The following is a 15,821-nucleotide window of genomic DNA, read 5'->3' as shown; positions in this document are numbered from 1 at the left end:
TCATCAAAGAACAAAACTCCAAAACTGTTAGAAAACTATGAGCAGAGCTGGGGATGCAGCTCAGTGATACAGCACTAGAAGCATGCATGAGGGCCTGGGTTCAATCCATAGCACTGAAAAAAAAAAAAGAAAGAAAAGAAAAAACATATGGGCATAATACAACTAATACAATAGTTAACCATAATGAGGTTAACCAAAATCTCATTATACAATCTGCATGTGATCAGAACTCGGCTAAAGGACTACAGAGTTAAAAAAAAAGATAAAAAAGAGAATGACTGAAAAGTATGAGTGCAGAGAGAAGCCATATTTAACAAGAGTATGATGACTTAAAATTAGAATAACAAAAGAAGATAAATTAAATAATAAATTGTATTGCATAAAGTTAGAAAAATCTCTGTTTTTAATAAGTAAAATCTGTTATGTATAGGTCATTACAGGCAACTAGGCATAAAGTACAAATAGTGATTGTCAGTTTTTTTGTGTCTACAACAATGCTATGTAGTAACTCTGTGATAATGAAAATGTTGCATTTGTATATACTACAACTGAGGAACTTATTTTAAAATTTCAATTAAATTTAAACAGCCCCCTTAAATTTAAATGGCTAGTGGCTACTGTAAATGGCTAGTAGCTATTGTATTGTATAGAATGGAGCAGGTTCATCCATAGAAAACTAAAAAAGAGAAATCAGGTTAAATCCAAGGGATTTATGTCATTTGTAGATATGGAGTCAAAGGAAGTAAGCAGTGGAACAAGACAGCATGTTCTAGTGGTTAGATGGCAGATGTTTGCAGAATTAATATAAATAGGATCCTTTCACAATGTAATTACTGAAGTATAGCCATCAATAACTTTCAGGGTCTCTAATTACTACAGACCTTTAAAAAGATAAATAACTCTCTCAGATAGTTCTAAAATTCAACTTTCTGAAAAGAGTCTCAAACACATGAGTACTTAAGATTCCTTGGAGATCTTTGATTTAGAATTCATTTGTTATAATGATATTAGTAAATATTTTGAAATTGAAAGTGCATTTACTTAGAAAAACTATTTTCATTGCCAATTATAGATGAAACAAAGTGATTATAAAATCCTGGAGATGATGTTTAGCAAAATAAGTCATTTTTTATGACCATGAACTATGACAGAGTCAACAGAAATTATAAATCTTAATCCTTAAAATGGTTCAAAAAAACCCATCATGTACTAAATGCACTAAATGCATCAGAGTGTTTTAATATGTGAACAAAATAAATGACAGATTATTGTTTTTATTTTGCCTTGTATTGTTTTGATATTATAAGAAGAAATATATATTTGGTCTCTGCACATAGCTCCTAAGAATTCTGGAGTGATAAGATTGTCTTTTGTTTGCTAATAAGATGACTGGTGCTACTGGGACTAGTGCCTGTTGCTTCTGGATGGGGGCTGGTGACCAGAAAGACCAGGGCATGATTAGAAGATTGGGACTTTTAGCTCTAGCTGCCTCCAATATTTGGGGGGGAAGGGGGCCTAACGAGAGTTGATCATCAATGTCCAATTATTTTACTCAACCATGTCTGCATTATGAAGCCTACATAAGAGTTCAAAAGGACAAGGCTCCGATAAGCTTCCAAAAAGCAGAAAATATGAAGGTTCCTAGAAGGTAGTGCTCCTGAAAAGGGCATGGAATCTCATTGCCCCTTTCCACATACCTTGCCCTCAGCCGCTCTTCCATCTGGCCATTCAACTATTGGCTTTGCAATAGCCTTTATAATAAACAAGTAAACATAAGTAGTGTTAGTAACTGAGTTCTGTGGGCTGCTCTAGGAAGTTAATTGAACTTAACATGGGGTCATGGGAATACCAATTTATAGCTGGTTACTCAAAAGTACAGTGTACAAGCTGTGTGCAATGGTCCATGCCTATAATCCCAGTGGCTCAGGAGGATCATGAGTTCACAGCCAGCCTCAGCAATTTAGTGAGGCCCTAACAACTTAGTGAGACCCTGTCTTAATAAATAAATAAATAAATAAAAAGGGCTAGGATGTAGCTCAGTGGCAAAGCATCCTGGGTTCAATCCCCAGTACAAAAAAAATTTATATATATATATGAATATATAAATGACTTGAGATTGGCATCTGAAGTGTGTGTGTGTGTGTGTGGTCTTATTGGACTTATCTCTCAACTTGTGGGACCTACAGTATACATAGGTAGGTAGTGTTGGAATTGAAATACAGAACACTCAGCTGGTATCCACTGCAGGAACTGGCTGTGTGCGAGAAATCCCCACACACATATTGGTGACCAGAGGTAAAATGTTTTGGTGTGGAATATTGGGTTAATTATGTGTGAGAGTAGAAAAATACTTTATTCTCACTGGCCCCCCATTTCAATAACTGTAACCCCAAACAGGGCTGGGGTTGTGGCTCAGTGGTAGAATGCTCGCCTAGCTCGTGTGAGGCACTGAGTTCAATCCTCAGCATCACATAAAAATAAATAAAATTAAGAAAAAAAAGAACTCTCTGTAACCCCAAACAAAACTTGATTCACTTCACTCACCAATAAGGGTAAAAATTCTGCGAACACATATAGTTGAAACATTCCACTTTGCCCTTAAATTGTCAGCAGCTTGACCAGACAGAATCATACATAACCAACAACCAAAATAAGGCAATGCAGACAAAAATCCATTCTGGAAGAAATAAGAAGATACAGATTAATTAAGGTGGAAGGAAAAAATGAAGTGTGTGCGTGTGTGTGCATGTGCGCACACACACACACAAATACATGCATATCAAAGCCAACTATCAACAATGATAACAAAAGAAATAGGTAGCAATATTCTGTTAATGTTGATATAGTTACAGTAAATACATTTGGCTTTTGGAAGGGTTATGGGATTTAGTTCAATGTAGCTCCCTAAGAATCTGTTTTAGAGGGAAACCAGGCTCATCACAGTCCTGTCTGCTTAACTCTGGAATATGGGTTGTGGGAGAAGATAAGTCTTTCTATTAGCCTGTTGATTCTCTCCACTAACCATTTTTTGTCTTTGATTTTTGCTTTTTTAATTTATTTGGTACTGGGAATTGAATCCAGGGCCACTGAACTATACCCCAATCCTTTTTATTGTTTTAGTTTCAGACAGGGTATCCCTAAGTTGCTTAGGGCCTAGCTAAGTTGCTGAGGCTGGTCTTGAATTTGAGTCCTCATGCTTCAGCCTCTCCAGTTGCTGGGATTATAGGCATGTGCCACCACTCCTGGCCATTTTTACTTATTTATTTCAAAATGTATATTTTTATTACAAAATAAAATGCACACAAAGAAAACCAAATGAATTAAATGTAAAGCTTAATGAATTATTCTAAGAACCACCTAGGTCAAGAAATAATTCTCTTTAAGAAACAGAACTTTGCTGGCCACTACAGAGTCCTTCCATGGTTCTGGCCCAATCATAACTATCTTCCTTTTCCCATAAGAAAAGCATCATCTTGCTTAGAGCAGACAGTAATAATATTCACAAGTATCTATAGATGTGCATTCCTAGACACCCTAGTTTTAGTTTCTTTATTCTGAGACAGGGTCTTGCAACTGCCAAGGCTGGACTCAAAACTTGTGATTATAGGTTTGTGACCCTATACCTAGCTCAAACTATTTTAGAGCTGAAAATGCATTTTATGTTCACATACAAGCATACAGTTTTGTTCTTTTCCCAGAATCTGGGCGCTTGGTAGTTTATTTTCCCACGTTTTGCCTCCAGTTGTCAAGCACTGTCTGTTCTACTTCCTTTACAAAAAGATGAGTCTTTCTGCTTCTTTGTCTACCCTTCTTCTACCCATATGAGGCACTGCTCATCTATTGCCTGGACTATGGCTCCAGTCTCCTACTTTCTGCATAGAGGTTCCTATTACTAATAACTTCAACCTTTTGATTATCTTAGTTTCATGCTTCCCATTGATTACTACCTATCTCTCCAGCTCACTCCCTCTAATACCTAACCCTAATCCATTGACTCTGCCACATTTTCACTGTCCTTTGACTCTTTTGGTACCAGGGATTGACTCTGTCTACCTTTTTTTTTTTAATATAGAGAGAATTTTTTTAAATATTTATTTTTAGTTTTCAGTGGACACAACATCTTTTATTTTTATTTTATTTTTATGTGGTGCTGAGGATCGAATCCAGGTCCCGCCCGAGCTAGGCGAGCGCTCTACCACTGAGCCACAATCCCAGCCCTGTATCCCCTTTTTTAAACCAATTTTTGAGATAGGTTGCTTATAGTATTGCTGAATTGCTGAGGTGCAGGAGGCTTGAGAGTTCAAAGCCAGCCTCAGCAAAAGCAAGGTGAAAAGCAACTCAGTGAGACCCTGTCTTTAAAGAAAATACAAAATGGGGCTGGGAATGTGGCTCAATGGTCAAGTTCCCTTGAGTTCAATCCCTAGTTACCACCCTCCCCAGCCAAAAAAAGGCTTCTATATGATAGAAATATTTTCAAATCCTATTCACATATCTTTTTTTTTTTTAAAGAGAGAGAGAGTGAGAGAGAGAGAGAGAGAGAGAGAGAGAGAGAGAGAGAGAATTTTTTTAATATTTATTTTTTAGTTTTTGGCAGGCACAACATCTTTGTTGGTATGTGGTGCTGAGGATGGAACCCGGGCCGCACGCATGCCAGGCGAGCGCGCTACCGCTTGAGCCACATCCCCAGCCCCTCACATATCTTTTAAATACACAATATATTCCCCCCTCCCCACACCCCAGGGCTGCGGATGGAACCCAGGGTTTCAATGCTCTACCACTGAGTCACACCTGCAAGAGGATCTATGTTTTTAATTTTCTTGAGTACAGACCTAGGAATAGAATTGCTGGGTCATATGATAACTTTTTAACTTTTTGAAGAAGTATCAAACTATTTTTTATTTTTAAATTACTTATTTTTATGTGATGCTGAAGATCGAACCCAGGGCCTTGCACATGCTAGGCGAGTGCTCTACCACTAAGCAACATCCCCAGCCTCCAAACTATTTTTTATAGCAGATGTTTTACATTCCTACTACCAATGTAGGAGGTTCCAATTCTTCTACATCCTCATCAACACTTGTTGTGTGTGTGTGTGTGTGTGTGTGTGTGTGTTTGTGTGTTTTAACAGCCATTGTAATAGGTATGAAGTGGTATCTAATTATGAATTTGATTTGCATTTCCCTAAAAACTAATAATGTTGAACATCTTTGTATGTACCTACTGGTCATCTGTAATCATTGGAGAAATGTCTATTTTAATGTCTATTTAAGATATAAGGCTGGACATGGGTAAAGCCTCACTATCATTCTTTTTACAAGAAAGTATTGTTTAAATTTGTCATCTGATATCCTAGCATATTGCCAGGAACTAATAAAAAATATATTTATTTATTTATTTTAGAGAGAGGGGGGGAGAGAGAGAGAGAGAGAATTTTAGTATTTATTTATTTATTTAGTTTTAGTTTTTCGCGGACACAACATCTTTTATTTTTTTTTGGTATGTGGTGCGGAGGATCGAACCCAGGCCGCACGCATGCCAGGCTAGCGCGCTACCGCTTAAGCCACATACCCAGCCCAATATATATATATATATATATATATATATATATATATATATATATATATATATATATATTTTTTTTTTTTTTTATTTTTTAAATATATAACAGTTATTATTGCATAATTGATTACATGCAATAATAACTGTTATATATATATATTTTTAGAGAGAGAGAGAATTTTAATATTTTATTTTTTAGTTATCGGCGGACACAACATCTTTGTTTGTATGTGGTGCTGAGGATCAAACCCGGGCCGCACGCATGCCAGGCGAGCGCGATACCACTTGAGCCACATCCCCAGCCCTACATATATATATTTTTAATACTAGGTATTTAACTCAGGGGTACTTGACCACTGAGCCAGTAGCCCAGCCCTATTTTGTATTTTATTTAGAGAGAGGGTCTTACTCAGTTGCTTAGTACCTTGGTTTTGCTGAGGCTGGCTTTGGATTCGTGATCCTCCTGCCTCAGCCTCTAGAGCTGCTGGGATTACAGGTGTGCACCACCATGCTGGCCTAATAATATATTTTTTTAAAAAATATTTTTTAGTTGTAGATGGACACAATACCTTTATTTAACATATTTATTTATATGTGGTGCTGAGGATCAAACCCAAATGTGCTAGGCAAGTGCTCTATCACTGAGCCACAACCCCAGTCCCCTAATAATATCTTACAGATAAAAGGATTCTAGGCAAAATATATCATGAATTAAGAATTAACACAGGGCTGGGATGTAGCTTACTGGCAGAGCATGTGCTTAGCATGTGTGAGATCCTTGGTTCAATCCCCCCCCCCCAAAAAAAAAAGTTAACATAAAGAGAAGGCTTAACAGTAGAGACAAAAAAGAAAAGTTCCTAAAATTTAGTACAGCAGAGTAAAAGGGAAGACACAAATAACTTGAGTTTCAAAATATATAAAAATAAATTCTGCATGTAATTGTAAAATGTATATTCTATTTAAGAAACAGATAATTATTATTTCTTACCTCTTGAACATTGAACCTTAGGATCTCCTTCATGTAAGTAGGCAATAATGTCAATAAAGTATAAAAAGTCCAGTTGTACGAAAAATGAGCAACTACAATAGCCCAAAGTGGTAGTGATTTTAAAATGGGTATCCATGGCACTGACTTCTGTGAAGAAAGCTAAAGAAAACAGATAAAGCTAGAATAAGCTATAGCTGTGTTAATGTTGAGACCTGTATCTTATCAGCTGAGACTCAATCTAGACCACATAGAGAACATCAGCCCTGATTAGTAAATTCTACATTTAAAAATCAACTCCTTTGAGATATTAAATAGAAGAATACATTATAAATGTTTAATTGTTTCATTAAATATATACACATACATATATAAATATATAAGTTCATATATATATATAAATATATATACATACATATATCAATATACATAAATATATACATACACACATATATAAATATATATATATATAAATTTATATATACAAATATATATATATGTATTTATATATATTAACTAGAAAGTTCAGGATTCGGATTACAGGGAAAAAATGGCAATATAATTGTAGAGTTATAATGTCAACGCTAAGAACTCCTTATGATGTTAGAAGTCACCTTCAACATCAATATCTCCATGAAATAGAGAATAGTTTCAAAATCACAGTAAAAAGTTCACATAAGGATAAATAAAAGAGATCAGAAGATCAAGTTAGAATTAATATTTTATTATTCAATCTTTATTCAATGTAAATGATTCATAAGAGTTGTGCAAGCTGGGTATGGTGGCTTACGTTGCTAGTACTGGCTACTTGGAAGGCTACGGTGGGAAGATTGTTTGAGCCTACAAGTTCAAGACCAGCCATGGCAACACAGTCTGACCCCATCTCAAAAAGAAAAATAAATTATGTAATAGAAAGGATTTGTATATAGCCATATCTAGTAGTGGTCTTCAAAGTAAGATGTAAGCACCCCAGAGATATATAAGATGACCCACTGGGGTGAAGAAAGACTTATTAGAATTTCTATTTACACTAATTTTTTTTTTCTGAAAAAGAAACTAAACTCTATCAATATTTAATAAATAGGCTGGCTCTAGATATATTGGACGATCATGTATGGAATGATTTCCCTAATTCAGAGGAGTTAATAATGGCATCCTCACTTGTCTATTTGCCCTCAGAGTTTTATGACATATTTTGAAGTTTACAATTTAAGTAATGTAAGTGGATTTATGATTTGAGTTTTAATTAAAACAAACCTCAAATAATGGACCATGTCTTCAAAAGATTCCTACAGAGCAACAGAGGAGAATCATAGTAATATAAGCATGATGAACATTAAGAAAGCATCTAAGCTGCCATTTTTCCTCCTGATTATTTTGTTACTAACTAACTCATCAAGCAAAACAACAGGAAATCATAAAAGAAAGCATATTCAAACACATGGCCTTCATTAGACAGCAGTATTATGTTAACTAATTAGTACTATTTTTAAAGTGACAGCAAAAAGGTTATTCCTATTAAAAACTTTAAAAATATACATGTATACTTTTTATTTCATTTTATTCACCCTTTAAAAGGTCCATTTTTTGGGCTGGTGATGTAGCTCAGTGATAGAGTGCTTGCCTAACATGTGCAAGGCTCTGGGTTTAATCCCCAGTACAACACAAAAAAGTCTATTTTTGTATATACTTATGATGAATGCAAGTACAATAATATATTTGGGTAACTTCTGAGTAAATATAAATACATTCAGATTGTGAGCCCCCTACCTGTTTATGGATGGGTTGCATGATCAAGAAAGCTTGGAGATCACTAGTCTGGGGTATTGAATTTTTATATTTCTATACACTGAGGTTCTCTGGTTCCTTTCTCAAAAACAAGAACAATTTGTTTCTGTTTCCAGGGTTCACTGTTATTTCAAAAAGAGGAAAAATCAGCATTAACCTTCTTCTGGCCTTTTTCATATGGACTTTTTATTGGATATCTTAGTAGATATACTCTTTTATTTCCTATCTTATAACAGAGATATAAGGGGTATGCCAGGTGCAATGGTGCATTTGTATGATCCCAGTGACTTGGGAAGCTGAGCCAGGAGGCTTAAGAGTTCGAGGCCAGCCTCAGGTTGAGAGTCCGAGGTGTATAGTAAGACTCTATTGCAATATAAAATTTAAAAAAGGATAGGTATATAGCTCAGTAGTTTCCCTGTTAAATCCCCAGTACAATGAAGAGGGGTGGGAGAGATAAGGGATAGAAGGGAAGAGGGGAATTTATTCTTTTATAGCAGTGATTTTTTTTTTTTTTGTACTAGGGATTAAAACCAAGGACACTTAACCGCTGAGCCATATTTACAGCCCTTTTTATTTTTCATTTTGAGACAGGGTCTCACTGAGTTGCTTAGGGCCTCACTAGGTTGCTGAGGCTAGCTTCAAACCAGTACTCCTCCTGCCTCAGACTCCCAAGCTGCTGGGATTACTGTACCAGGCTTACAAAAGTGAGTCTTAATTCCAGCTGTACTTCAGAATAACTTCTAGCACTTAAAAATTGCAGATGCCTGTACTTTCCCCCTGACCTTTTGAACAAATGAAAACAAGCAAAACAACAACAAAAATCATCTGAATGTAGTACCAAGGAATCTAAAATTTAGAAGGCTTTTACAGCTGGTTCTATAGAGAAATGGTTCCTAAACTTTGCTGCCATATTAAAGTCAACCAGGGAGACCAACATCATTCTCCACACCAATTACATAGTTTCGGGATGAATGAGAGGTAGGCATCTCTCCCATCCACCTCTAATCTATCTACTGTGGTCCATCTATGAGAGAGAGAAATCTATCCATCCAGACAGCCATCTACATTTTTGAAGATGAGATCCGTGTTGCCCAGGCTGAACTCAAATTCTTGGACTCAAGTGATCTTCTTACCTCAGTCTCCTGAGTAGCTGGGATTACAGGCACAAGCCATTGTATCTTGCTGGCATCTATAGTTTTTTAAAGATCCCAGAGGAATTCAATGTGCAGCAAGTTTAGGGATCAATCTTGCTGTAAAGATTAGATTAAAAGAAAGTCCACTTCCTCTCATCCCCTTGATTGAAGAGCTCAGGGAAGAGGATTTTAGAGACTGAATGAATTAAGAACATTTTAATATGGTTTTAAAATCCATAAAGGAAGTGAAATATTTCAAAGATTGTATGGTCTGTATGTGTCTTTTATAGTTTTCTGCCAGTATTTAGTAGTAATCTTATTTATACAAATGAAACATTTTTAGCCAGACTGGCATATTTTCACATCCTATAAATATCAATTTTATTTTTTTTAAAGAGAGAGAGAGAGAGAGAGAGAGAGAGAGAGAGAGAGAATTTTAAAGAGAGAGAATTTTTTTAATATTTATTTTTTAATTTTCGGCAGACACAACATCTTTGTTTGTATGTGGTGCTGAGGATCGAACCTGGGCCACACGTATGCCAGGCGAGCGCGCTTCAGCTTGAGCCACATCCCCAGCCCTCAATTTAATTTTTGATAATCTGATGGAGTTTTTTGGGAGAATCACCCAATCAAAATCAGTTGTATGTCCAACATATGAGCCTGACAAAAAGTAGGTTTTCTCTTTTTTTTGGTACTGGGGATTGAACCTAGGGGTGCTTTAGCATTAAGCTACATCACAAATTCGGTTTATTTATTTATGGTACTGGAGATTTAACCCAGGGGACATTCTACAATTGAGCTACATCCCTAGCCCTTTTTTATTTTGAGACAAGGTCTCATGCTAAGTTGCCATCCTGCCTTAAACTTGTGATCATTCTGCCTCAGTCTCCCTAGTAGCTGGGATTATAGGCACGTGCTACTGTATCTAGGAAAGATAAATTTTTATTTTATTTATTTATTTTTTTAATATTTATTTATTTTTTAAGTTTTTCGGTGGACACAACATCTATGTTTGTATGTGGTGCTGAGGATTGAACCTGGGCCGCACACATGCCAGGTGAGCGTGCTACCACTCGAGCCACATCCCCAGCCCCAAGATAAATTTTTAAATGTTATTAGGATAAACTACCCAAGTATCTAGAGACATTAAAAAAAATTCTTCAAGGCTTTTTTTGGGAGAATCATCCAATTTACCAAAGGTAGCATTGTCCCAGGTAGCACTGTCTAATAGAACCTTCTATGATAATGCAAATGTTCTTCTGTATTTGTCTTTTTCAATGGTAACCAACAGACATGTAGCTATGACAATGAAAATGTTATTTTATATTTGTGTTGTTCAATATGGTAACCAATAGACATGTGGCTATTAAGTCCTTGCAATTTGGCTACTGTAACTGATAACATGGAATTTTTAATTAAATTACTATTTATTAACGGTGCTAGGGATTTAAATGAGGGTCTCATGCATGCTGAGCATGTGCTCTACTACTGAGCTACACCTTCTACCCTTAATTATATCAGTTTCAATTAAAATTTAATGCCCACTTGGGGCTGGTGGCTACCACATCGGATAGCACAGGTTATCATAGACCTTAATGAAGTACAAACAGCTTTTTCTGATTTTCTAAATCCAGAGATTATTTTCTTGTTATTATTTCCAAGACATTATTATCAGAGATGATTTGCCAATGAAGCAATATAAACACATATTCTCCATGGCTTCATTATAGCCAACTGTTGGCCAAAAAATCTTATGAAAGCTTTTATTAGAGCTCTACATTCTTCTAAAATGCCACTGCTGATAAATGAAAATACACACAGGTAGGAAATTTAAAAATTTCTCAGATCATTTGTCAAGGCAATAGTTTGAAAGTAAACTTTCCTTAGAGATCTGAGTGATAAAATAGGCATTGTGGCTTATGTCTGTAATCCCAGCTACTCAGGAGGCTTAGGCAGGATGATCATAAATTGAAGGCTAGCAACAGCAATACAGAGATTATGTCTCAAAAGTTAAAAAATTGAAAGGTCTGAGGAGTCAAGTCAGTGGTAGAGTTCTTGCACAGAATGTGCAAGGCCTTGGGTTCAATCCACATTACTGTCAAAAAAAAAAAAAAGCAGTTTTGAGTGATAATGAAATTCATGGAAGAAAAATTGATGAAGTACTGAAGTTTAGGTAATTTATCATTAAATTTATAACAATAGCTCAAGCAGCATTTTTTTCATACAAATTGAAATGGAAAAGAACAAACTATAAAAATTATTTGTTGCCAAATGCGTAAAATCTTGAATATAAGGAGAGTAAGGTCATTCAACAAATACTTGAATATATTCTAGTGTGACATTGCATAGAAAAATATTTTCTTATAAAATGCAAACAGCAGCAGTTGATTTACAAAAGTTGCATGCAATAATTTTTTTTTTTTTGTACCAGGGATTGAACTCAGGAGCACTTGGCCTCTGAACCCCATCCCCAGCCCTATTTTGTATTTTATTTAGAGACAAGGTCTCACTGAGTTGCTTAGTGCCTCGCCATTATTGAGGTTGGCTTTGAACTTGTGATCCTCCTGTTTTAGCTTTCGAGCTGCTGGGATTATAGGCATGGACCACTGCGCTCAGCATCTAATGTTCTTAATTTACAGAAACTAAATATTTAAGCTCAGTTTCCCATTTTATTTCCTTCATAATGCTGCAAAATTGTACATTATTTTTAAAAGATAAAAGGAAAAACAAAACAGTTGTAAAACATCCTATCCTCAATAGTTAAGAAAAGAACAAAAACCAAACAATACCAGGTATACAGAAAATAAAAACTCAGTGGTTGAAATGGCAATGTCTTCCTATAGTTCTTAAAAAAAAAAGATCTTTTAAAACAGCAGTAGTTGATGAACTTAAAGTAGTAGTACAAGTGGTCTATAAGCTAGTCATGAGACAGCCTTTTGAATTAATTTTATGGTTCCCTAAAGTTTTGATTCCTCTTTTGTAGCAATTTCTAAATCAGAATTAGAACTACATATGCTATATAGTAAAGGAGATGATTAAAAGCATGAGGAGAAAACCTATAGAATGGGAGAAAATCTTGGCCAGCTACTCCTCTGATAGGTGACTAATATCCAGAATATACAAAGAACTCAAAAAACACCAAAAACCCAAATAACCCAATCAATAAATGGGCAAAAAGAACTAAACAGAAACTCCTCAAAAGAAGAAAGACAAATGGCCAACAAATATATGAAAAAAATATTCAACATCTCTAGCAATCAGGGGAGACACAAATCAAAACTACACTAAGATCTCACCTCACTCCAATCAGAATGGCAATGATCAAGAATATGAACAACAGCTGGGCGCAGTGGCACACACCTGTAATCCTAGCAGCTCCAGAGGCTGAGGCAAGAGGATGGTGAGTTCAAAGCCAGCCTCAGCAATGGCGGGGCGCTAAGCAACTCAGTGAGACATTGTCTCTAAGTAAAGTACAAAATAGGGCTAGAGATGTGGCTCAGTGGTCAAGAGACCCCGAGTTCAATCCCCAGCACCCCTCCCACAAAAAAAAAAAAAAAGAGTGACCATAAATGCTCCCACTCCTTGGTATATACCCACAGGACTTCAAAACAGCATACTACAGGACACAGCCACATCAATGTTTATAGCAGCACAACTCACAATAGCTAAACTGTGGAACCAACCTAGATGCCCTTCAATAGATGAATGGATAAAAAAAAATGTGGCATATATACACAATGGAATATTACTCAGTAATAAAAGAGAATAAAATCATGGCATTTGCAGGTAAATGGATGGAGTTAGAAAATATAATGCTAAGTGAAGTTAGCCAATTCCCCCAAAAAACTTATGTCAAATGTTTTCTCTGATATAAGAATGCTGACTCATAATGGGGAGTTGGGGAGGGAGCATGGGTGGATTAGACCAACTCTATTTATTATTTTTGGTATTGGGGATTAAACCAGGGTCTTATGCATGCTAGGCAAGTGCTCTACAACTGAGCCATACTCTCAGCCCCTAGAATGACTTCAAAAAGTAATTTTTTTCATGGTTTTAATCTAGAAAAAATTGGAATTTTTTCAAACAATTTATTATAATAATAATAATGTTTTTTGCGGTGCTGGGGATTAAACCCAGGCCTTGTGCATGTGAGGCAAGCACTCTACCAACTGAGCTATATCCCCAGCCCTGACAATTTATTATTTTTGTGGTACTGGGGATTGAATTCAGGTGTGCGCTACCACCAAGCTATATCTCCCAGCCTATTTTTAGTGTTTTTTAAGAAAATCTGTTCTAATTAATCATACATGACAGTAGAATGCATTTTGACACTGACACAATGCACACAAATGTAGCACAACTAATTTTTTTAAAGGAATTTAAAAAAATAACTTTATTTATTTATTAATTTGTATGTGGTGCTGAGGATCAAACCCAGGGCCTCATATGTACTAGGCAAGCACTCTATCACTGAGGTATCACTCCAGCCCCTAGCACAACTTCTTCTTCCTCTGGTTGAACATGGTGCAAAGTTGTACCAGTTGTGTAATCATACATGTATATAGGGTAATAATGTCCATCTCATTCCACCATTCCCATGTCCCCTCCCTTCCCCTCACTCCCTTCATTCTCTTCCCCCCTGCCATTGTGGATCAGCATCCATTTTTCAGAGAAAACATTTGACCTTTGGTTTTTTGGATTTGGCTTATTTCTCTTAGCGTGACATCTCCAGCTCCATCCATTACCTGCAAATGCCACAAATTCATTCTTCTTTAAGGCAGAATAATATTTCAGCCTTATGTGAAATATCACCACATTTTCCTTATCCATTCATCTGTTAAAGGGCATCTAGGCTGGTTCCATAGTTTAGCTACTGTGCTATTTTTAGATGTTGAGGCAGGATCTCAGTAAATTGCTGAGGCTGGCCTTAAATCTGTAATCCTCCTGCCTCAGCCTCCTGAGTCACAGGGATTACAGTCAGGTACCACCAAGCCCAGATGATGCCTTAGCCTCCTGAGTAGGTGGGATTTTAGGATGTACCACAATACTTGGCAGGTTAAATTTTAAACTTACAAAAAAGGTAGAAAACATAACAAAACATATGTATTTCATTTTCCCAGGCTGCTTTGCTTAAGGAATGCACAGTAGAAATATCTATTTTAAACAATTGGTATCTTACTTTAGAAAAAAGAAGTGTTTAAAATTATTTTTAAAATTTGCCAAAGTCCATACCTGATTTTTTAAGGATGAAAGAATGTATTCCTTTTCATTATTGGAGATTGTCTTGTGAGTTTCTGGTGTATCACTAACTAGCCACATCCATAAAACAAACCAAAATATTCCAACTATACCTTAAAATAGAAAAATAATAAATTAAATAAAATTAGAATGGACCAACATCAATTTCTACATGTCTTAAAAATTATGTGACTGTAGGTTCAATGTAAAATTAGTTTCAATTCTTTAATAAAATAAATGTTATAATTATATTATTTCCTACACATTTTGAAGAAAATTTTTAAATACATGACTCTGCCTATAAGGGTATATCAGACAATCTTTTGGAAAATAAATTTCCATAATCTACATATTTCTGTAGGTGTCTGTTTTGTTTATTTGATTTTTTGTTTTGATGTACATATACCTTCTGCATGAAATGTCTAATCTATTTATAAAAAATTTGTGATATCCAGACAATGAATCTAAGAAATGAAACATACCTTGGGACTACACAAAATTTTAAAAAAGATTAAAATTACCATGTGAGAGCATCTTATTTTGCTTAAGAATAAATACTTTTAAAACACACATTTTTATAATAACCAAGAGAGTAACTTTTGAAAGTGTGACATTTAAGTCCAGGATTCAACAGCAGTTTCTATTAAGAAATATTTGAAAACTAACATCAGGTCATAACTCAGATCCTTTTAACCACATAAACAGGTTACTAGTGTTTTAGAACTTTGTGGATTAGGAGATGATTATTTTAGTGAGTCAGAATATATATTTTTAATAATTAGGCTACAATTACATTTAAAACAATTTTTTTTGGTACTGGGGACTGAACATAGAGACTCATGCATGCTAGGTAAGTGTTCTATCACTGAGATATTAATCCACCCCCTGACTTGTTTATTTTTATTTTAAACGTATTGACAACTTGCTGAAGATGGCCTTAAACTTGTGATCCTCCTGCATTAGCCTCCTGAGTAGGTAGGATTATAGGATGCACCACAATACTTGGCAGGTTAAATTTTAAACTTACCAAAGAGGTAGAAAACATAAGTCCAATTCATATAGTAGCAGATTATTCCACAAAGAGGAAGTGAAATTACTGTCCCAAGCTGTGCTCCTAA

The 15,821-nt window shown here is 35.5% G+C and overlaps 1 protein-coding gene across 4 annotated transcripts in view; it reads right to left on the bottom strand.

The window, feature by feature from the left end:
- Nucleotides 1–15,821, bottom strand: part of Slc17a5 (solute carrier family 17 member 5) — a 46,407-nt gene that overhangs the window by 12,892 nt on the left and 17,694 nt on the right. For all 4 annotated transcript variants that reach the window (XM_026391357.2, XM_026391353.2, XM_077801773.1 and 1 more), the window contains 4 exons: nucleotides 15,731–15,817; nucleotides 14,698–14,816; nucleotides 6,548–6,706; nucleotides 2,545–2,677 (listed from right to left, as the gene is read on the bottom strand). In XM_026391357.2, the coding sequence (XP_026247142.1) occupies nucleotides 2,545–2,677; nucleotides 6,548–6,706; nucleotides 14,698–14,816; nucleotides 15,731–15,817 (498 nt within the window). The remainder of the gene's footprint in view (nucleotides 1–2,544; nucleotides 2,678–6,547; nucleotides 6,707–14,697; nucleotides 14,817–15,730; nucleotides 15,818–15,821) is intronic.

This window comes from Urocitellus parryii, chromosome 8, assembly GCF_045843805.1.
Source record: "Urocitellus parryii isolate mUroPar1 chromosome 8, mUroPar1.hap1, whole genome shotgun sequence".
In the NCBI taxonomy this organism is placed as follows: Eukaryota; Metazoa; Chordata; class Mammalia; order Rodentia; family Sciuridae; genus Urocitellus; species Urocitellus parryii.
This window is presented reverse-complemented; position numbering and strand designations above follow the sequence as displayed.